Below are 24,774 nucleotides of genomic sequence, written 5' to 3'. Positions count from 1 at the left end.
GAATGTTGGTGTTAAAGCATATCTGAAAGGTCATTTAGTTAAAATCTTCCCATCTTTTGATGCATGACACATCTCTATAATAGTCTTGGTCTGGCAGCCCCCTGCTTATGTTGAGTCTCTCATGAGTATCAAGGGAGATAATTTACCACTGCAGACCATTAGAAACTGCTTCCTTATGTTGGGATTCCTCACTTTGGGTTCTATTGCCCTCACTCCTTAGACATCCCACATCATTAGAATAGCAAAATTCTCTTTTTGTAAGAATATCACACATTGTGCAGAGAGAGGAACATTGTGCCTTTACTTGTTCATTTGACTTAGTCACTGCATGACTCAAGATATAGTATTAGTATATGACAGGAGGCAAAACTCTCCATGCATCCTTCTTTAACAACTGACTTCTAGCTTGAGAATCACTCAGTAATGTGCTGAATGTATTGTAATAGCTCCTCAAACATGGAGAGGGGGATGTGTCCAATTCATTATGGTTGTGTCTCACAAATGGTCCTCAAAGTATAGCTCAGTCATTTGTGGGGGTGGGTAATCAGAGGCCCGAGGCCTCCTGCTCTCCTTTTTAATCCCACATATCAAGCATATTTTCCATAGATATTTGCACTCAGAGGCTGAAGGGTATTTTCTTCATTTCCCAAAGAGATTTCCATGAGGACCACAGGGAGAACCATAAACTAACAGACAGATGCATCATGTTAAGAAGGGTGTCAACACTTTCCTTTAATCAGTACACAGTCAATATTCTCCATCATGAATAACTAATAAGTTTCTGAACTTCTTCCCTCAGATGTCATTGCAGAAATCTATCTGAGGAATGTCATCTGCACTTAATGAAGGGACAAGCATTATAATTAAGTTTGAAGCTATTTCTTCAGCATGAAGCTGCCACGAAGTGTGAAATGACTATAATTCACATTTTTAAGCCCCGGAATTTATTAGCATCAATGTTCTATTCAAGGTTAGGAGTATGGTGCCTGTACAGTCACAGGATTCAAATGGCTCTGTGCTGTTATTCTGGAGTGAGTATGCCTGAGCTCAGATGTCAGGCAAGGAAAATAATCATTAATGACTCAGGTTTTATTTTTTGGAAAAAAAAAATCTCAAAGACCTGGAAACTCATTTCCCTTTGTGAATAGGAAGGGACAATGACATGCAAAACTGGGCAAAAGGGGACTTCGCATTCCTCTAGGAACGATAATAACCATGGTTGAGAAAATGGAGAGAAACTACAGGCCAGAGGCTTCCAGTTAAGCATGGCTCTGCCGGAGTGTGACGACTCTACAACCAGGGTGAAAACAGAATCAAAAGTTTTGACACTGCTTGTAAGAGAAAGAAGACTGAATTATTCTCTTTTGGAAATGACTTCATGTGGACAGAAGAAACAAAAGCATGGGATAATAAGTGCTTAGACAAAATCCAGGAGACTTTGATGGGCTCTCCTTTACAAACAAATGTGAAGGAGGCAACTACTCATGTTTGTGCTGATTGAGCACATACCTTTGGAGAGGATACATTTGTAATGATCCATCTAACCTAAACCCCTTTGTGAGTGTGGGCAACGGCAAACATGGAAGACATCTCAGCCAGTGACTCCAAAAAGGAAGAAATGTAGGGGCTTTTGTGTGTCTGTAACAGGTAGGTCATATGAGCCAGGGGTGTGCCCCAAGGGGTTTCCTTAGGAAGTGCGATTTAAGCTGAGAGTTGAAACATGATTATGTAGACAGAGAGTACAGAAGAATGTTTCAAGGCAAGGGAATAACAAAGCTCTAAGGGAAGGCACCAAGGTACAGCAGAGGAAACAAAGAGAAGGTACAAGTGCTGAAGTCACATGGAGTTCTGACTGAGCTCAACAAAGGTCTACCTTTGTTCCTTCTGAAATGCCAATGCAATAACTGTAAAATGACCCCCCCAAAAGGCACACACCCACAATGAAAAGAGAAGCAGCGCGGGTAGAAGAAAGGTATTGATCAAGTTTTGGAAGTTGAAAAGCAAACAGAGGTGACGTCACTAGCAGATGACAGAAAACTGAAAGCTAAGAGCCTGTGGGTTTGGGGAAGACCTAGCCAAAAGTAAATTCAGGCTGCATAATCCCTGCAAGGCGCAGGCATGGAAACATGCCGGCATCACTGTGACTGATAGTCTGGTGGGACTGTTTTCAGGAAGGCTGGTTGAGGTCTCCATGGGAAACTCTCAGACTAGATGTCTCTCCACTGTACATACCCAGGGGACCAGGCCACCTTTACCATTATGGACTAAATGTGCCCCCCACCGCATTTCCTGCCAAATTCACATGGTGAAACACTAATCCTCAATGTGATGGTTACAGGAAGTGGGGCTCGAGGGAGGTGATTAGGGGAAGCCGTCACAAATGAGATTAGTGCCCTTAGAGACCCCAGAGCTCCCTAGCCACTTCTGCCATATGAGCACACAACAAGAAGATGGCTGTCTATGAACCAGGAAGCAAGCCCTCAGCAGGAACATGCCAGCACCTTGATCTTGGATTTCCCAGCCTCCAGAACTCTAAAAAATATTTTTGTTGTTTATAAGCTATACAGTCTATGATATTCTATTATAGCAGTCCAAATGGACTAGGACACTCACTATGGAAGACTTGAATTCTGTGAGACAAGGACAGCTAAGGCAGTGCTATACTGAAAACAGGGAATTAAGTGAAAATCTACATGTTGAAGAATGACACCTTGTAGGCTCCACCTGAACACGAGCTTCATTCCCAGCAAGGAATTAGGACACTAATCAGTGGCCTGGGGAAACTGACCAGCCCAAGAGAAAAAAGGCATATAGAGTCTCATATTTGGAGTCACCCACCTAAAAATCCCAGCCTGACCATGCTACTTACTTCGAAGCCCAACATCCAACAAGCTCCATTCATGCACACAAAACTTCCCAAAAGATTCTTAGTGCTTCATGCTAAAACATAAACAGACATCTGAGAATCACCAGCCATTTGAAAAAGTCCCAATCAAAAAGCCAGTGACCTGAAACATAATTTTAAAAAGTAAGAACGGGAGAAATTTGAAATGATCACTAATATCATCAAAGAATAAAGAGACGATAATACACCTGCAAAATTAATACAGGGTGCTACAGAAGGGAACAGCTATAGAGTAAAATATGTTTAGAAACTGAAATGTGAGCACAGGAATTAAAAGTTCAGTGGGAGGAACAGGCAATGGAGAGGAGGAGAACAGAGAGAGAAACAAAATGTGGAATTTGAGAAATTTAACAGAAGACCATAGGGGAAGGGAAGGAAAGATAAGTTACACACAGAGGGAGGCAAACCATAAGAGACTCTTAAATACAGAGAACAAGCTGATGGGGGTGGGGTTGGGGGGAGTGGGGAAAATGGGTGGTGGGCATTGAGGAGGGCACTTGTTGGGATGAGCAATGGGTGTTGTATGTAAATGATGAATCATGGGAATCTACTCCCGAAGCCAAGAGCACACTGTATACACTGTGTGCTAGCTAACTTGACAACAAATTATTTAAAAAAAAAAAAAAAGAAAGAAAATATTGGAAGGGGGGTAAGGGTGATCAGAGACAAGAAGCCAGGACATCACCCAGGGCCAGATCAACTACTTGAAGGTTACTTGTGAGTACTCTGGTTTTGAAATTTTATCTTCAAGTCAGTGGGAGCCACCAAAGGATAGCAAACAAGGGATTGACATTTGACCCAAGTTGGCACATAGTCCCTGGCCAGGAAATCCAGTGAGTTTATAGAATTCTCTCTGAGATCGGATGGTCTTGATCTCATTTATATTATATTCTAACAATCCATGGAAAATTCTGGAGTAAGAAACAAAATGACATCCATTGGCTGATTTTTTTTTCTTTTTATGATTCACTTCTAGTTCTCAACTTATTTCAGGTAAAAAACTGTTGTCAGCTTGTTCCTTTCAACTCCCATTACTCTTTGTTTTGAAAAGGTTATAATTGGAATAAAACAAGGCTGGCTTTGAGCCAAAATCATGAAGGGTGTAATTAAGCAAGATTTTCTGTCTATGCACCCAGCAGAGCCATCCTACTGAGGGGGAGAAAAAACGGAGAATCACAAAGCAATTGTGTGTTTTTCAAGAATAATAGAACAATCTACCCCACACACTTTACATAATAAATGGCAGCTGCTGACATTTTAATCAAGATAAAAACAATAATAAAGTCACAATGCTCCTTTTGAGGCAGAAGGTAGTCCCAACTCAGGAATTTTGGCAAACCTATACTCATGCCCATTCTGTTCTAAAAGGCTGAGAGGTTAGCACTTAATTTAGGATCTCATACCTGCCCTGACAACATGGACGAAAGTGCCATTTCAAACCGCAACCCCCCCCAATCATGAGTTAATCTTCTGAGTAATTTTTTCACATTTTGAACTCTTACATTAAAAATTAATTTAAAAGATATAATTTTAATTCTTAAGTAAAAGCCACTTGTCCTGGATAATGATAATCATGTATCACATTGCCTTTCTTGGGTTCAGATGAAAATGGGCCAGCCATTAAGGGACAACCACATAGGTACTAAGGTGCCTCATTTCACATGGTTGATGGTTTTAGCTGTCAGAGATAGTCGAGTAATCATTTTGAGAGACACATGTAAATGTTTTGGTTATTAAGGCATTTCCTCCAGTATTTTGTTGGTTTAAGAGTTTATAAATCTAGGAGCATTTTGGGGAGTATGAGTGTCAATCAATGCCAGTTCAAGACTTACAGAGAAACTAAATCACTAATAGCAGGTGCCGGTGATGGATTCTGAAAGCATTTTTTTTTTCCTTTTGATCATACCCGGTGTTCCCTACAAGACACACAGGGGAAGACTCATGGCTTCTGAAGCCTGATGGTCAGCTCAGATATTGTGACTGACATAATACCTTGTATTGCAGGCTTCCCAATTTACAAACTGTGTTCATCAGTGATAGCAAATGGCATTTCTTTGTTGTTCTTACTTGACTTAATTGTTCTCTCAAATTTACCCTTATGGATTGTTAGAAAAAAATTACACTTCTTGTGGCATCTTCTCTGTGATTACAAAGTATTCTTTCCCATTAGGATAAATAATTAATCTTTCAATTTTCTTCTCCCACTTTATATCATAATGGATATGGGGAGGATGGGGCTTATGTGACCTTGTGGTAACAGGAACAAAGACAGTTCAGATTCCATAAGATGTTGTCCTGATTGACATCAGGTTAGCAGCCCACACTTAAGTTCTCACGGGGTGAATTCTGGTTACTGCTCACTGGGCTCATTTAATGCTCGCTGAGTGAAGTCTGAATGGTGTTTGCAGGCCCTGAGGCCTGGGTAGGTTTTCCACTGTACCACCAAATCGGACTGTCTGCTTTGGAGCCCACAGACCCACTGCAGGGAAGCTGCCCAGGAGCCCACTAGTCTGCCCCATCAGTCATCAATCTGCCGGGCTCAACAGGATACCACGTGGATTCCTTCCTGCCCTGGCATTGCCAACCCCCAGGAGCTGAAGGAGATTTGAGAGTGCTGACCCAAGTCCCCTCTTCCTCTCTAGCCACATGACAATCCAGAGGGTTGTGAGACCAACCAGCTCTATAAGCTGGTTTCCTCCTAGAGTCCCAAATGAAAATGCACAATGACCCTCTGCTTCTGACTTTCCTTGAAATCTAATTGGTTTCCCCTTTCCATGAATCAGAGAACAAAGGTCAACAGGCTGTAGTATATTTTACCACTCGCTTTCCCTACATTTCCTATCTTCTTACTACATTTCACCAGAGATCAGAAAAGATGGATTTTCCATTTCCTCTTCCTGAGTGGGAATTCCTCTATGCCGTAGACTCCGTTTCCCCCATGATGTTATCTTCCATTTATCCTTCCTTGGCCTCCGATGGTAGAATTATACTGTACAGAGGAGATGTCGGCAGATCACAAAGGTTTGGTAGCTTTAAAATATAATCTCTATCATATTTGTAAAACAAAAAAGCCTTAGATAAATATGGCAAAGGGAAAGATGGAAATACCTCAAATATGGCAGGATCCCTTTACCTTTACCCCTTTGTTTCTCCTATATACTTAGAGAACCATGGTGAAAAGGGCACCTAGAGAAAAGGTTGGGGATAAGGGAACAAAATAAATAGGTAGATAAATCCAAACTCTGTTTTGGTATTAATGAAAAAAGGGGAGGGGGGGATGATAGGATTCTGGAATGCAGGAAGAAGGGAAGGAGGGAGAAAAGGGACATATATGGTCTTGAAAGATGGACAAGATGTATTACTTTGGGTTTTCAGACAGGTTTGCAACCTTAAAGTGGACTTCTTTAAGCTCTTGCCTGTGGCTTTCAGATGTTCATTTTTTCTGGGTGGGCACTGTAGGTTGGTGAAAAATTGTGATACAGTCCCTAGCATCTTAGGCAAAATGAGAAAATGGAGCCTCCGCAATTATATGCTAATATTATTACATGCATGCAGTTTATGGGGCTTTCATTCTAAGGCTATGTCTTAGTCAACAGTAGATGTAGATACACAAAAGCTTTTTGGTTTTGTCCTTTATTGAAAAAGAATTATTAGTCACCCAGGTTTCATAGAAACTTTTTACTGGTTGATGAAATTTAAAACTTTAGGGACTCGTGTCTGAGGGCTGGAGCCCCATGAAAATGAGCTGCTTGCTCCTCCCAGTAGCTAACATTTGTTGAATTAATGTTCACTGAGCTTTTCCCATGTTCTAGGCACTGGGTGAGGATAGCTTAGGAGACTTGTCCAAGTTCACAAAGAAGATAGGATTTGGGGCCAAACTCAAACACAATGCAGGATACCTTCAAAGCATGACTCTTGACCAACATGAACATTGTGTCATGATCCTTCTGTTTTGTAAGGCTTGTGAGTATCTATGACATTATCTGGCCATTGTACATTTTCATTTCTCCTTTGAATCACTTCAGTATTCATGATCTGTGATCAGACAATTGTGAATTTCATATGTGCAAAATAAAACTGAAAAACCTAGTCTAAGTACATGGAATTGGAAGTTAGAGGAGAGGGAAGATAAACAAAATTACAGAACACGTCTGCAAAATGTTTAAAAAGGAGAACATTTAAGGATTTCTCTTACAATGGTATTCCCCCATATACCATGCACCCATAGCTATAAGAAGCATAATATATAGCCTCTCCCTCCTCTACCTGCATATATATATATAAAATACATATGTATGTGTATATGTATATATGCATATATGTAAAAATGTCATATGTGTATAAAATGATATATATCCATGTATATATAATATATATATTACACTTATCATTAAAAATGTGACCACCTATCCAGTATTTTTGCTATTTTGACTTTTGAGGTGGACACGGGAAGGGAGAAGTATTACTAAGTCTCTAATTAATAGAACTCTGATGCTTTAACAGACTGTTCCGGTGGCTTACATTTATAAACTGCTGCCAGTCAAATAAACATTTAGTTGGCTACAGCCGTTTTAAAATAAAATTAAAGAAATAAATTCATTTTTTGTCAATTTGGAAGTGTCTAATTCTTGTTTTCTTATGATATACACAGACTTTAAATCTCAAACGTTCCCAAAGGAGTTTAGATTAGTATCTATCCATTAAAAAAAGATCCTACAGAATACTCAAGTGCATATTGGGAGTAACAGATGCATCTTTCTGCTTTATTATTAAAAGTCTGGTAATGCTGTGGGGAAAAAAACACAGTAGCAAAGAAATGCCTTGTTTATTTGAAGAGGCAGAATGGGTTTGATAGTAATGACTCTTACAGTTCTGAATTATGTACTAAACTCTGAAACTTGTAACAATCCTTAAAGTCCTCTGTGATCATATTTGAGATTGCCTTCACAATTTATTAAATAACACAATGGTCATAAGGAAATTATAGCACCTCATTTTTAGAAATGACACGGTAATATTCTTGGGAGCTACAGAAATACATTGGCCTATTTGCCTTTACATTAAGTGGACCTAGAGAACCATGCTTTTTAAATTCTGAGGCCCACTTACCGGCTTTTTCTTTCATCTTGCGACTAAAATATCCCATACCTAACCCTCTCAGGTAGAATTCTCTGTGTCATTCTCTGTGTGTCCTCTGACTTTGTTCATATATCTAGTCCATCACTTATCATTCTACCTTATATTTGGGTTGCATGTCTATCTTATTCTCCTTAACTATAAATTATTTGAGTACTCATTTATCTCTTTAGTCCAAATATTTAGCACATGCCTTGACTCCTAGTGTCCAAAAAAAAAAAAAACAAAACAAAACAAAAAACAAAACAAAACAAAACAAACAAAAAAAAACTGGCCAAGAGTGACTGACCTATGATGAAATGGAAATCAGGTCACCACCCTTATCATAACTGTATGTAGAGTAAGACCACATCCGCACATTAGTTGATGAAAAATTCTTTTGTAAAGATCTTTTGGTTTCTTGCTGTTTTTTGGTCCCTTCCAAGCTTTTAGTGATATCCAGAGGAACAGAATTGGCTATATATGTTTAGTGGTCTAGGTAACCTTCTCCTATGTTTTACATTTGCCCTGGCATATGTCTGGGAAATAAGATCTCACAGTCTATTTCCTGTTCCTGTAGGATCAGAATCTTACAGAGAGCTTCATAGTTGAAAAGAATCCTTAGAGCAAGGTAGACCTTCAAAGGTAGCTTCTGTTCTTACAGAAAATACATATGCAAAACTAAATGGCCTATTTCCTGTCTCAGATCATGCACAGCCTGAGATCAGGGAACTTTCCAATTGTCTTTATACACAGACACCAGGAAAAAAGATAATGAACAAGTGAACATTTAATATAGTCAGATTATGAATTTCAGATCGTGAATTTATTAAAATCCAGTTTCTGTTCCAAGTTAGTTTTTCTTATTTCAAGAGATAGGCATAGTGACTGGTAGATTTTTTTCAGTAGAGTCTTGAATCTAGAGCAACATGTCATTATTTCAGAATTGTCCTTCAGGGGCAAAGTCAACAAACCACCCAACTTGGATATTGGGCTCAGACCTTGCTAACCCTCATTATTTGTCTGGAGAGAAGCAACCCTCTTTTGTGATTTTTCAACTCAACTCTGGATTATTTACAAACATCTTAAGTGAACACTGTGAATACAGTAACGATAGTAACTCTGAAAAAGAAAGCAGTCAACCGAAACTCTAGCAGAGGAAGCTACTACTTTTTGAGCCGAGGATTGAGATCTTCTAGGAAGATGTGCTGGAGGCCTAACATCTGCCTCTCATTAACAAGCAAACAAACAACAATAAAAGAACAAAAAAAACCTTCAAAATACAAACTGATGTTGGAGGAAACAAGTTATACCAACAGACAAGGTCTCTAAAATAGATGCTATTTTCCCATGTTTGATATTCGGGGTAAGTGAAGGACATGGATGGATATTTAAATTTTGCTTGTTCAGTTCAGAAGATGGTGTATGGAAAAATAACCTGTAGTTTTTTAAACTCAGTTCCCACTGACAAGTAAGGCAAAGAAAATCTGGGTATAGAACATTATTTAAAAAAACAACTCTCTACTCATCATCAGGGAAATACAAATCAAAACCACAATGAGATACTTACTACCTTACACCTGTCAGAATGACTAACATTAACAACTCAGGCAACAACAGATGTTGGCGAGGATGTGGAGAAAGAGGATCTCTTTTGCACTGTTGGTGGGAATGCAAGCTGGTGCAGCCACTCTGGAGAACAATATGGAGGTTCCTCAAGAAACTAAAAATAGAACTACCCTATGACCCAGCAATTGCACTACTAGGTATTTATCCAAAGGATACAGGTGTGCTGTTTCGAAGGGACACATGCACCCCCATGTTTATAGCAGCACTCTCAACAATAACCAAAGTATGGAAAGAGCCCAAATGTCCATCGATGGATGAATGGATAAAGAAGATGTGGTATATATACATACAATGGAGTATTACTCAGCAATCAAAAAGAATGAAATCTTGCCACTTGCAACTACATGGATGGAACTGGAGGGTATGATGCTAAGTGAAATTAGTCAGAGAGACAAATATCATGACTTCACTCATATGAGGACTTTAAGATGCAAAACAGATGAACATAAGGGAAGGGAAGCAAAAATAATATAAAAATAAGGGGGGGGGACAAAACAGAAGAGACTCATAAATATGGAGAACAAACTGAGCGTTATGGGAGGAGTTGTGGGAGGGGGGATGGACTAAATGGGTAAGGGCCACTAAGGAATCTACTCCTGAAATCATTGTTGCACTATATGCTAACTCATTTGGATGTAAATTTTAAAAAATAAAAAATAAAACAAGTTAAAGTAAAAAAAAATTAAAAAAAACAACTCTCATTAAAAACATTCTAACAACTGCAGTGGGAGTTTTAAAGATGCATTAATTCACGTATAAACAAATAGTTTTTCTGTTAAACTCTTCTTTACATATTTTTTGGATCTGTAATGCATTCAGGTGATTGCACGTTTTTAAGCAAATCTTACATAAAATTAAGATATTTTATGGGGCTACAATGTTAATTTTTTAGTTTTGATAAATATACCGTGGATATGTAAGATGTTAACATCAGAAATACCAGGTAAAGGGTATAGAGGGATAATCTGCAGGAATATTGCAACTCTTCTTTTTTTTTTTTTGCAAAGATTTATTTACTTGTTTATTTATTTATTTAGGCAGAGAGAGAGAGTGAGAGAGAGAGTGAGAGAGAAAGAGAGAGAAGGAGAGAGAGAAAGAAAGAAAGAGAGAGAGAGAGAGAAAGAAAGAAAGAAAGAGAGAGAGAAGGAGAGAGAGAGAGAGAGAGAGAATATATGAATCTGACTTGGGACTCCATCTACAAACCACAAGATGATGACCTGAGCCAAAATCAAGAGTCCAATTCTTAACCACTGAGCCACTGAGGTCCCCTGCAACTATTCTGTTAATCTAAAATTACTTTATAATAAAAAGTAAAATAATATAAGGGGATTAGCTGTTTGGAGCCTGAAGAGACCTGGCTTTTTATAGATATCAGGGCTCCAGGATTAGCTCAAGGCTATATAGTGTGTTTGCTGTAGGTATCTGACCCCCAGCTCGATATTCTTCCCCTCAGTTGTGTTGCTCCTGAGGAGTGGACCAATTCTTATTCACCTGAACAGCTCACTCAGTGCTATCTGCTGGCACAAATCCAGGGATCTTCCTTAGGTTATTCTACTTTCCTAAGATGAGAAGACATCCCAGCACAAATGCACTGGATCAGTAAAACTGATCCAACTGTAAAGCCAGAGGCCAGAAGACTTAGTCACCAAGTTCATTACCTATTTACTCAATATTCAAGGTCAATACCGTTCAATAGCACAGAGTAAAGTGTAGTACCATTAGATGACAAAGGTGAAACATCCACAGAAGCACTGGTCTGGGCTAATATATCAGCTACATTTCATTATCTTTCAATTGGTCAGAGATTCTCCTACAAAGTGCCATTAAAATAAAAAAAAAATCATAAGGATGAAGGAGCTAATTATCACATTCTAGGCCCTGACTCCATTCAGGCTATCAACCATCAACACAATTTGAATAGGGGCAAACATTCTACATTCCAGTTGTAGAATGACGTATGAAAGTCTTTTTATGTGTCCTGCAAGAAAATTTTATTTCTTGTTTCTGTAGGATATGCTTACAACTTTAAAATAAACAATGGGAAGGTAGCAATGAGCAGAAGTCCTTATTTTGTTGCACTTTGACTCAGGAGATTCACTTGTAAATTTTGGAGATTTAATTTTTTTAAGGCAAGGTCCCAGGGTTTTCCATTGGTGTCAACAGAGGACCATAGTCTACAACCTTATATGAGCAATTACTGTGCTCTAAAGTTTTCAGAATATAGATCTCTAAAGTGCGCTGATGCTTGGATAATTTGTCTTTTTATTTGATGTGGGCTGGGTTTGTTTTTAACCACGTAAGATTTATTTTTCTATTAAAAAATTATTTTTGCATTTATTTATTTTTGAGACACAGAGAGAGGCAGAGTATGAGTGGGAAGGGGCAGAGAGAGAGGGAGACACAGAATCTGAAGCAGGCTCCAGTCTCTGAGCCGCCAGCACAGAGCCCAACACGGGGTTCGAACTGAGGAGCTGTGGGATCATGACCTGAGCTGAAGTCGGACGCTTAACTGACTGAGCCACTCAGGCGCCCTTATTTTTCTATTTAAAGCAAAGTTAGCCTAAATTTTTGACTCTCATATTTTCCATGCCTTCCAGGTAATGGAGCACTTGTTCCATGGGGGAGGGGAGGAATTACTGGGTCATATTTAGAGGTCAACTTCTTCTAGACAGCACCTTTCTTTGGACTGATCAGCACTAATTACTGACCAGTTGTGTTAAAAAATAACTCTGTTCCTTAATAGGTCTGTGAAAAGAAAGGGAAACAGGTCACACATTAGCTTGTCTCAAAAAAGAGCTCTTATATCACAGACACGAGGATTCGCTGCACTCTCAGAGAATGAGCTTGCTCTCAGAGTCCTGAAATACAGGTTTCTTTGGGTGGATTTGCTGAAAAGATTCCTGCTTAGTACCTAAGATGAAACAAAGGATCTAGCTGACGGTCAGGTAACTTCTGTCAGGAAGAAGCCCTGAGATGGAAGCAACTATTCAAGGAAAAAATAAAACCTTGCAATGTAGCATATAATATTAAAAATACAGCCCATGGTATACGGGATTTGGAGAAGTAAATGTTCTCTTTCTTCACCAACTATCCTCTTCCTTTGGCCCAATTTATTTCCCTATAGTCATAAAGCCTTACAAGCTTTGCAAGAATGCTAGGCATTTTGTAATGAGGAGATATATTCTCCACTTACTGAGAATGTGTTTCTGTTCAGGGAAATCCAAACGCCAACATGGCTGTTGCCATTTTAGCAAGACATAGATCTCGGGGCTGCATCTTGAAAAAGTAGATATGGCTTGTGTGATACAAACACATTTGCTTATGTTTGATGTCTACTATTAAATATTCAACATTATTTATGATGATTTATGTTAGAAGAACTACAAGAAATGAAGAAATCCAGCATTCACTGAATTCTTCATGGCTGTAAATGAGGTAGGGAAGCAGTAGAGACTCCATTTTAGAAAGGCTCCATCTCTGCTGTTTTTCTACTAGACCCCATTTCTGAATAAGCCAAAGGAGCTATGTTCCCACTTCCAAGGGGGAGCAAGAAAGTTAATCTGAATTTTGTTCTAGGTCCCAAACATCTGATAACATCTAAGAAGAGCCAAAACCCAAACATGTTCTAGGACATTATCTTCCAACAAACCACAGCCTACACTGGCATCAACACCCCCTACCTTCAGTGATTTATGGAATAACAGCTATTGGTCACCCGACACTTGCAGTTGATCAGACCCTACCCTGGATTCCTGGAGAAACACAAACCTCAGGCCCCTTTCCCGTATAAAACCCTAATCCCAAGCGATGCTGAAACTCATTCTCCTTTCCTTTCTGAGTCTCCCAGACACTCCATCTGCTATTTTCTGTCTGTCACTCATGCTATTCAATAAATTCTGCTTTCACTTTCTCCAGATTATATTTGATTTCTTCCTGCATGAAGCCCAGGACCCTCTTACTGGTCCTGCGGGAGACCCCTCTGGGTCCCAGCCTGCCTATATCATAAGTATATGGTAAAAATTATAGTTATATTTGTGTCAACATACCACTTTTTATGGGTTCCTTTTTGGAGCCAGGGATGGTCCTTTGGTGGCTGTAATGGTTTTTAGGTTATATCTATCTCTGTTTGTCTGTTTATCTATAGGTATATCTATTGTTCTTTTTTGTTTCCTTAGTTGTTGGTGGTAAATATACAGGATCTCAGAGTCTTTTTCTGCTAAAGGCAGCACAATTATAGATATTTGAAGATTAACACCAGTACAGGGAATATCCACAGAAAGTAGTTCTAGTACCATAACACTCCAAGTAATGGAGAGATTATTACATACAAACAAAAATCTGTATCATATTAGAGTCCAGTTTCTTTCAGATACCACTTTTCTTTGGGCTGATCAGCACCAATTACTGACTAGTGCTGTAACTGGTTAGGTTTTTTGGTCCCACAAAATACAGCAGGAAACAGGCAATGCAAATGAATGAATCCTGCATCTCCTAATTACAAGGCTGGCAACCTCTTCCTCCAAACCCTCAATCTTCTTAAGTTCTCAGAGAAAATTTTCCCTTGGCTGTAGCTTATCTTCTTGTCCTTTCTAATCTCTCCCAGTTTGTATATTCATGTTGTGACGCTGTTACATTCCTTATAGTCAAAATGGATCATCAGCCAGTTTCTCAGACAAAGGAAACAGCCACTAATCAATGCAAAGCATAGTCAGAAATTTACCTTAGTTCCTTGAAGGGGTCTGCCCTGACATTAGGTGTCTCTATAGATTTAGGGAACACTGTGCCCTCCGCTCCTGTAAACAAAAGAAAAAAGCAAACAGAGGTTGGAGACTTTGCATGTCACCTGGGGACACGATCAGCACAATGAGTGGAGCTAAATGTAGTGAATCCTTCACACAACCCAAAGCACACATTTTGCCATTGGCTTTAGCTTCCTACCTTTGGGGGAGGGGGGGGGCACTGAATCAAATCATGCAAACAGCCTGTGAAAAAACAAGGAGCTTCTTTTGAAAGTGTTCTTGCTGAGATCAGAGTGAGGCCATGAGGCAAATACAATGTTAACATTAAAAAAAAAAAAAAAAAAAAAAAAAAAAGCCTAGAAATGGCACAGTCTAACTCTTGTCTCTCATCAACTATTAATAGTTACCCAACTGGAAATGTTTTGAAAAACAGCAGCTGAAGCCCTCTTATTTCAGTGTGGGGCACAAATCATAGAACACATACAACATCTCAGCAGTGGGTGGATGGTGGAGAACACTGTAACACTGTAAACTACTCACCTAATAAAATCTAGCAAAAACATTTTTCCCTAAAGTTCTACACTATTATCTTGAAAAGTTAAACAAAACAGAACACTGTGAGAGATCATTTGAAGTTCAGTGCTTTCACACTTTGAGTATTATTCAACATTGATCCCCAACCCAATCTAGACAGTTAGCTCTTGACCTTGCTACAAGCTTTTATCTTTACAACTTGTTATCACCAGCTGAACCTTCCCAGCCATAGAGGTGGTGATTATCTGATTTGTCTGCTCCCAAAGTGTTTTTCAACTCATTTACACCTTAGTTTATCACAGACAATTGCACTGAATATTAGTTTTTCAATTAAACTTAGCTAGGCAGTATCCTGTACTCTGAAGTAAAGGTGTTGATTTTTATACATTTTTTGGTGTAGTTCTTTGAAGCCACAAAAAGGGGCAGAATAATACCTTGTATGCATGTGTGAATTTCTAGAATCCTCTTGCATTGCTATGATGTCTAGAATTCCTCCATTAACCACTGATATTACAAATCCAGATTTATCTTAGCTAAGTCTAGGAAAATGAAATGGTTTCTTGACTTTTGTAGCAACTGTAAAAATATTTAATCTTTTTGATACAAGTAAGACTACTGCAAGTAAAATCAGCAAACAATGCCTCAAATTTTAACATCATGGATGGTCACTAAAGTATCCTGGTAAATGATAACTATTAATCTGAGCTAGCATTTTGAGTGACTACTAAAAGCCAGATACCATCATGTACACATCATATGTACTAGCTCATTTATTGCCTGCAACCACCCTACCAACAGTTGCAGTAGGCAAAGAGACGTTTAGTGTGGGGACATTAAAGATCTTTTTCTGCCCATAAGACACTTTTGCCTTTCAAGACACCAACACACCACCTTTCAAATATATCAAAATGTACCCACAGTCTCAATTATATACAACATTTTTTAATGTAAATTTCCCAAGCATGTTGTTTTATTATGCATACACTATTTTGCCCTAGTGATTTAAACTTTATTATGTTCTTTATAAATGTGGCGGTTCATTTTATGTGTCAGCTTGACTTGGATCATGAGGTAATCAGATACTGAGCTAAACACAACATCTGGGTGTGAGGGTGTTTCCAGATGAGAGTAGAATCAAAGGACTTAGCAGAGCAGTGTGCCCTCCCCAGTGTGGGTGAGCATCAGTCAATCCTGTTGAGGGCCTGACTAGAAGGCAGAGGAAGGAAGAATTAGGTTCTTCCTGTCTAACTGCTTGAATTGGGATATCAGTCTTCTCCTGCCATCAGTGCTCCTTGTTCTCAGGCCTTAATACCCAGACTGGAATCTACACCATTGACTGCACTGGTTCTCAGTGAGCCTTGGGACTCATTCTGAATTATGTCATGAACTTTCCTGGGTCTCCATCTTATAGACAGCAGATTGTGGGACTCCTTAGCTTCTATAATGACTTGAGCCAGTTTCTTATAATGACTTTCTTCCCATAGGTAGATCCATATTGGCTCTGTTTCTCTGAAGAATCCTGACTAACACAATAACTGAATAAGATTGGGCTGGATTATAGACTATAATGTGGCTTTTGTTACACATGTATTAAATTTTGTTTTGCAGAGCATACAATCCACATCTCCAAGATTTTTGTGATCCTTTGAAGAGCGCCTAGACGAAAGATACTGTAGAGGGTGCCTAGTAGGTAAAATAGGCCAGGAGAAATCACGGGACAATGAGTGACACATTGGGACGTGGCTCTAAAGTGTCTGACCCAAGAGCATGGCCTTAGTCACCTCTCAGTACCATCTCAAACCTGTTATTGAGCAATTCCCATCTGTCACTACTGCAGTTAACAGGGGCTTCCCTTGAAATCCCTTCCCTTTCTATTCCTTAGAGATGCTTAGTTCTGAGCCACTGGAACCTATTTTGTTGTTGTTGTTGTTGTTGTTTTTAACGATTAAAAGGAACAATTATACACCTGACTAAGGCTAGGAAAGTTATTTCTGTTTACATACACTGTGTTGACTCTTTAGTACCAGCTCATATCTCCCCTTCCTCTACTAAGAAAACTATGAAAACTGCATGAGAAAGAGCATTACCTCCCTTAAAATCAGCCCTAATTGTCTGACTTACCGATACAACAATTAGTACTGCTCATAGACAACCTTCATTATTTGAACTGGTATTACAATGCTGTGAGGCTTTGTGTTTCACTGATATCTCCTGTATCCTCCTATCGTTTTATAAGGCCCCTTGAAGCCCAAGAATACCTACTTCTTAGGACTATGCAAAATACATACATATATAAGGATATATACTACATTTATTCAGTTCAATTGTCCAAAAATGAAGAATGCCATTTTCTTAAAATGAACCTCAAAAGCATGCACTATTTTCTTTATTTTATTCAAGTTTTGTGCTGCGTCTGTTTCTCCATTTGTCAGATACACTGACCAAACCTCATTTGCCACTTCTTAACATCTGGCTGTACTAAGCTCAGGAAGGAAGTGCTGTACCACAGCCAGTGGCCCCTCGCTCTGCCACCCTTTTAAAGAAATTCCAAGGGGGATAAAAAAGGTTATATGAAGTCATCTAATACATTATGGGTGCTCACCATATGCTTGTGGAACAACCATGGTCTCCGAAGGTCACACACAGAATACAGACAGATTCAATTTTAGGTTCCCTAGGCTTCCACCGGATGCCTTATTGGGGTCCAATTTGGTACTACTTATTTCCAATTGGTACTAATACTCCTATGGCAGTACTAATTTACTGTCATAAAACTCCTCATGTATCACATTGCATTTTTAATGAATGTCCAAAATCCAACTCCTTTTAACTGTGCCTCTTAAAATAAAAGAGCTATGCTAAGAAGAGAATATTATTTGGGCTAAATACAAATATTGCTTTAAAATAAAATGAGATCAAAGGTCTGTAGTTTCTTCCCCAGACCAAGAAAACTAATTGTCCTACAAGACAAGTGGGGCTAAAAAAGAGGGGGCTCACAGTCACATGGCTAGTGAATGCCTGAGCTGAGATTCATATGCAGGCATCTTAACCAAGGCCCTACTTTTAGCCACTATACCCCAGTGTCTTGTTTTCTGAATGCCAGGAGAATGTGGCACCCATAAGGTGGCAAGACAGCAAAACCCAGGGGTCTAGGCTCTCATAGAGGATCTGGGTGGTTGACGGGCTCTGGATGTGGGGTCAAAGTGAAGGGCAAGACACTCACTAAGGCTCCTTTTGCTCCCACCATCCAACCAGATGCCCTCTGATTTTGTTTTTGATGCACTTTGCCACAGGGGCCCATACGTGCCATCCATACTGGAAAACAGACTCACAGATATGACTTCTCAGGGGAATGTACCAGAATTTCTCATTATCTGAGTGTCCTTGGGCATGAAACCCAATCTCTATGATGCTCAGTTTTCTTCTCTGAAAAGAAAGGATATTAATGGTAACTTTATCTCCTAGGGGTCTTGGAAGATTGAACGAGATCTTTGGCACATAGAAATCAGCAGATGATAGTCAATAAGATACTGCTTATAGTACTAAAATATTTATGAAACCTATTTTTTCCTCCCCTTATCCAGGTCCTCTATGACTCTTAAAAGTGACATTTTTAAAGCACATACTAGAAACTAGAAATTATGGAAATTGTTTTAATTTGATCATTATTATGAGGTAGAGACTATGCATGTCTGTTGCTACGGATGTGGAATCTGACACTCAGGGAAGTCAGGATATTTTCCTATGGTTGCACAGTGAAAAGGAGGTGTCAGAACCCGAACTCTCATCTTTTGGCCCTGGAACCAATGTCTGTGACTACTATTCTAGACTGTCTCTTTCATTATATTAAATCATTCTCTACTTGTTCAGCTTTTTATGAGATATGAACAAATCCCAATGTTTATACCCTCAAGTAACACTTGCTAAATCTCCCCTCACCTCTCTTCTGAAAACAATCCACATGCACAATGAGATGAGATATTAATACTTTTCAAAAACACCATTTATTTCCAAGTCCTATCAGGCTTCTGCTTTTAACACCATTTTTCACTCTTCTAGAAGCTGCAGAGTGGACAAACATCCATCAGGATGAATTCTCCCATCCCCTATCTGTTCTTAGATAATAAATTATTCTCGATTTTATTATTTCAAAAAGGTTTCTATTAAAGCCATACCTACTGATTCCCTCTTCTGACACAATATAATTTACTGGCAATAAATGTTCATAAACAGTTTGAGTGAAAAATCCATAAAGCCATTTCAGTTTTATTTTAAGTTCCATTAATGTCCCTCAAAAATGATTTCATCAATGTGTTTCCATTAGATGGTTCTCTGCCCAATAACTTAATTCCACACAATCAATTAGGAACTTATAAAGCATGTGACAGGATCTATCTAAAGTGTTTTGAATCACCATAAAGATTTAAAGATTAGCTCAGTGGTTCTTTTTTCCTTGCAGTACAGGTAGGGGGTAAACTTGTCAAAAAATCTCAAATCCCCTCCATTGCCATAGTAACAAAAAGTCAGCTTCTCCTCTCGGGAAAGCATACTCAACTTCGGAGGCTTTCCCCTCAAAGTGTCCCAGATGTCAAGAGACCTGAAATCCAGTCCTATCTCTGTGATCCTATGCAAATCAGAAGACCTCTCTGACCCTTGATTTCCCCAGATATAAAACAAGGGATGGGATAAGAAGTGTCAGAGCTAAATAGTTTTCCCCTCAAATCAAATATTTCATCAGGTAACAATTTAAACAGATGATTGTCTTGGGCCACTTCCATTCCCTACCAGGAAAAAAAAAAAAAGAAAGAAACCTTGAAATATCCAAAGAAAAAATGCTAAAACTTTTCTGTGTTTAAGGAGGAATCAAATAATAGCAAACAGACTTTTGTCCAATTTCAAACTGCATTTAACTGGCAGAACTGCTCGCTAGAAAATAAATTTCATAAGAGATAAAACAGTAGATGGAAAAATTTATTATAGAGGAAGCTAACTGCAAAAACAAAACCCTGGTTCATAAGTCTTTAAACTCCAAAAAAATTGGGGAAAATTCAATTTTGTAAAAAATAAAAAACACTAAAGTGCCTAAACCTGCATATGTTAAATAAAGCCATGAACCAAATCCTGAAAGGCAGATTCACATCTGCAAAACACGCTACAAGAAAATTGGACTTGAGAGAAGCATTAGACACAAAGGAAGAAATACTATACTAGATGTTATAATAATAGGAGCCAGAAAAATTGGATGATGAATCAAATTTTTGTTGTACACGAAGAACTGATCTTTCAGAAGTAATTTCAAGGAAAACTTTCAAAAAGGTCAGAAATGGTTTAAGTGTGCTGTTTAGAACATTGATTAAGGAGTTAAGCTGGCTTAATGGAGTTTGCTCTGGTAATTCTTTCTTGATGTGCATGCATTAAGATTGGCACAATTATGATTAATGCTTTTGTATTAATGAACATAGACTAAAACTCATCTTTGGGCTTGAATCATGGGGCCAAAATAGTCAAAATGCCGAGTCAAAATATCTAATCACCATTGTTTGAAGTCAAAACATTTTAAGTGTTCTAATCCGTGTTGCTTGGGTAGATATAACCTGAATGATAACCCTAAACAAGAACCATATTTTACTTGAAAAGGATATATTTTTATACCAATATTAGGTTATAAAATCGACAACGGATTTCAATCTAAAAAATGGTGATAAGAAAAATGGGAGAAGGAATGATTTAATCTCCTGAAATATCAGAGAACCGACAAACCAAAGACCTGATTTTTAGTGCTGCTCTTCTATGAGTTAGTTTATTATATGGCCTTTGGCAATTTGTTTTCTAGTCTTATTTCCCCATTTGTTATACAAAATGGGGGTGGAAGTTAGATGATCTATAAGGTTGTTTCCAGATCTGCTGTTTTACAATCCTCCAGATAACCTGGCTGGATAAACCCAATGGACCAGGAAAGGGACCAGAAAAGGAGGCTGGTAGGTTTGAAAAACCCGACATTCAACATGTTTTGAGCAGGAAGGTCTAGAAATGAGCCAAACAGACATGGAGTCCATAGTATAGGAGAGCACAGTGTATTCCAGTAGTGTGTGCTATTAGTTTGTTTATTTATTTTTAAGTTTATTTATTTACTTTGAGAAAGAGTGATCATGTGGACTGGGGATGGGAAGAGAGAGAGGGAGAGAGACAGAGAATCCCAAGCAGGCTCCACACTGGTAGTGTGGAGCCCTATGCGGGGCTCATACCCGCAATCTGTGAGATCACAACCTGAGCTGAAATCTAGAGTTGGATGCTGAACCGACTGAGCTGCCCAGGCACCCCTGAATGCTATTTTCAAATAAAAATACCTAATAGTTACAAATAGTGATAAAGACTTGAAAGGAAAATAAAAAAAATGTCTTTGAAATACAACTTGGGGTCATAACTTGGTCTGGCAGATAAGTTTCTCTGAGAAAGTGAAATTCTGTTGGTATTTGTAAAGTGATTAGGAACAAACTAGTTAAGAGGGGGAAGTGGCAGTTGAAAAGATAATGAAAAAACATCAGGGTTGGGAAGTTGAAGATATTAAAGATCTGTGTGGCCAGACAATTTTTTGCAAGGGTCAGCAGCATGGGATGAGACTGGAAAGGTGGGCTGATCTGGGTAATTCAGAACCTTATAGGTCACGGTGAAGGTTTTAAGCAGGGATCTGGCTCGATCCAACTGGCATTTTTCAAGATCACTGAGCCAACATGCTATCGTCTGCATGTTTGTATCCTCCTAAAACTCATACATTGAAACTCTAATCGTCATTGGAACCTCACCATGCTGGCACCCTGATCTCAGGCTCCCAGCCTCCAGAACAGTGAGAAATTCTTATTGATTAAGCTGTCCAGTCTATGGTATTCTGTTATAGCAGCAGCACCAGCAGCTGACTGAGGCACTGTATCATGGAAAAGACACTTGAGGAGGGTAAGGATAGATGCAGTGGGGCAGAGAGAGGGATGGTGGGAGGTTGAACCAGAGAATTGGCAGCACAGATGGAGAAAAGTGGATGGGTTTAGGAGATATTTAAGTGGAAAGCCAATGGGATCTGGTGAGGCACTGGACAAGACAGAGAACAATGGGTATCAGAGGGCCCAGGGGAAGAGCTGACATGGATGGTCAAAACCAGGTGATTAATACTCAAAGCCAGTGGTGCCCATGGCGACCTTCTACATCTCCAATGAAATCTAGTTTTTCATATTTGATATTTTAATTACAACTAAAATTGCCTTTACTTAGTAAAAGAAGCTGCTCTGAATCTGACTACGTTTTTCTTATGAAGGTGTAGGCAATGTGACAAGGAAACTTACAGTCTCCCAAAGTATTTATAAACAGGAAATATTTTTTTAAAAAACTATGAACAGTATAGTAATTTCTTGAATAATGAACATTGTCTTCCTTGCAAGATAACTTTCTAGTTACTCCAAAATTGTAGCTAAGCACGTTTCACATTTCACATATCTGCTACTGTTTAAAAGCTTTCTAGATACAGGAGAAATGGTTTTTGCCTTGTAAGTCCAGGCTAGAGAACACAGTTACATTTTAATATTTAAATATTCCTTAGAGGCCTATTTTCCTGAATAGCAATTCCAATATCATGTTATCCATAAAAGTGTTTCGTGGGAGTGCTGATCACAGGAAATTCCTCAGAAACAGTAGTTTTCTATTTATTTCATAACAAGAATTTTTGGCTTTCTCCTAATGGTAATGCGCAGTGAAAAATTCTTTTTAAGGAAGTGGGTTGGGTTATGTCTAATCTGGGATTTAAAATGAACTGAGTAATCAGTGAGATTGCAGAGTTTCCACGAATTTCAGGGCTAAGCACTTTGAAGGCGGCTGTCAGCTTCTGAAAACCTTCCCAACATGAGCAACAAACAGAAACTTTGAGTGGATAAAGTCACTTGAAGTAATTTAATCCCATTGTGTCTCTCTGGCTGCTGGTAGCATTTAATAAACTGCTCATGCAAAACATTTGTAGTCATTACAAGTCATTTCCAGGATATATACCAAATATTTTCTTTTCAGGAATTAGGGACAATTCTCCTGACCAAAATGTACAGATAATTAATTCATTCAACAAATATTTATGGAGGACCTATTCCATAAATGATTTTGGGGGGAAAACAGATTCAGGCTTTTCTTATTTATGAGATCACAAGTACAATTTTCAAAAAATATATAAAATCTCTAGCCATCCTAAGTGTTGTAACATTCATTGTCTAGCAACATTTAACAATTACCTACACTGTGGCCAGCACTGTATTAAGGCAATCCTGGCTATGAAGATCTAACGTCTGCCCTTATGAACTTTTATGGTGGCTAGACAGATACTGATTTTTATAATGACAATTATTGTAAATCATGTATCCTCAGTGGGGTCAATGTAGCCCCCAAGGGTACAAACACTGGTTCTCTTTTTCAAGTTTATTTATTTAGAGAGAGAGACAGTGAACGTGTGCAAGTGGGGGACAGAAAGGGGGGAGAGGGAGACAGAAAATCCCAAGCAGGCTCTGTGCTGGAGCCCAGCTAGGGCTCTATCTCACAAACCATGAGATCAAGACCCGAGCCGAAAACAAGAGTCAGATGCTTAACTGAGTGAGCCACCCAGGTGCCCCCAAACACTGGTTCGTAAAGGCACAATAAATCTTTCTCTGCGCATAGATACACACACTGTGCATAACATGGCTTGCTGCTTTTAAGGAAGAGTAAGGAGAGGACTGTAGCTGGAGTGGAAAGAGCAAGACCGCCATAAGATTTCTGAGGCAGTCGGGGCAAGGTCACGTAGGAGCATTTGGTCCATGAGCATGTTTGAGAATTTTATCCTAATAGGAAAAGGAAGACATTGAAAGGCTATAGAGAGGAGAATGAGATGATCAGGTATGTTTTTTTAAATACTCTGGGGCAGATATTAAGGACTGTCGGCTGGTCACATTTTAAGCACAGTGCATCCCCTCTTGCATTTGTCTATGATACAGCCTGGAAACCCAAACTACTCAACTTCTCAGACTCCCTTTGCAGTGTTAGGTGGCTGTGTGATACAGCCTTGGCCAGGGAGATGTAGGAAAAAGTGTCTGGGGAGATATTTTCTTCCCAAATTAAAAACAAACAAACAAACAAACAAACAAACAAAAAAACCCAAAGCCTAACAAAGAAGGATTTTTGTTCTTTACTCTTCCCTTTCTGAAATAGAGAAGCAATGCTTTGAGGCACAGCAGCCCTATGAGACCATGTGAGTAAAAGCCATATTGCTAAAGGTGCGAAAGGAAGAAGGTTGAAGGAATTTGGTCTCTTTATAACATTGTTCTGCTATAAGCCTTGGACAGCATACATCCAGAATTATTATTACATAATAACAAATCCCCAACTTGTTTAAGCCACTACTGGTTAGGCTGTCTGTTATTTCCAACAAAATCGAATTCCAATAGTTACAGGATCTGACTATACTGTATAAAATGTAGTACAAGGGATCAAGAGCAAATGCATGCAAATCAGTTAGATGGCTATTTTAGTAGCCAGGTAAGAAATGATGGAGGCCTAGACTATGTAACCCATAGTGAAAAAAAACGGGAAAGGTGAACGTGACAGGTACTGAAGAGGTAGAGTTGAAACAACCTGGTAGTATGATATGAGGGGTAAAGGGGTAAGAAATGTTCAGGTTTGGGGGAAGAGCAAAAATTTAGTTTTGGCTATGATGAATTTAAGGTATCTGTGGGTTTTCCAAATTCAGATGTTTATGTAGGCAGCTGGATACAGAGGTATATTACTCAAGGCAGAGTTCTAAACCACTGGCATAGAGATTTTTGGAATACAGATGATTATGGAAACTAA

General features: G+C 38.9%; 1 protein-coding gene across 4 annotated transcripts in view; it reads right to left on the bottom strand.

The window, feature by feature from the left end:
- SGCD (sarcoglycan delta) overlaps window positions 1-24,774 on the bottom strand; it is a 939,939-nt gene that overhangs the window by 94,919 nt on the left and 820,246 nt on the right. For all 4 annotated transcript variants that reach the window (XM_019464511.2, XM_019464512.2, XM_019464513.2 and 1 more), the window contains one exon: window positions 14,370-14,442. In XM_019464511.2, the coding sequence (XP_019320056.1) occupies window positions 14,370-14,442 (73 nt within the window). The remainder of the gene's footprint in view (window positions 1-14,369; window positions 14,443-24,774) is intronic.

The sequence above is a fragment of the Panthera pardus genome, unplaced genomic scaffold (genome assembly GCF_024362965.1).
Source record: "Panthera pardus isolate Hobbes unplaced genomic scaffold, ASM2436296v1 HiC_scaffold_2, whole genome shotgun sequence".
Lineage (NCBI taxonomy): Eukaryota > Metazoa > Chordata > Mammalia > Carnivora > Felidae > Panthera > Panthera pardus.
Note: the sequence above shows the minus strand (reverse complement) of the source record. Positions and strands in the feature narration are given on the sequence as shown.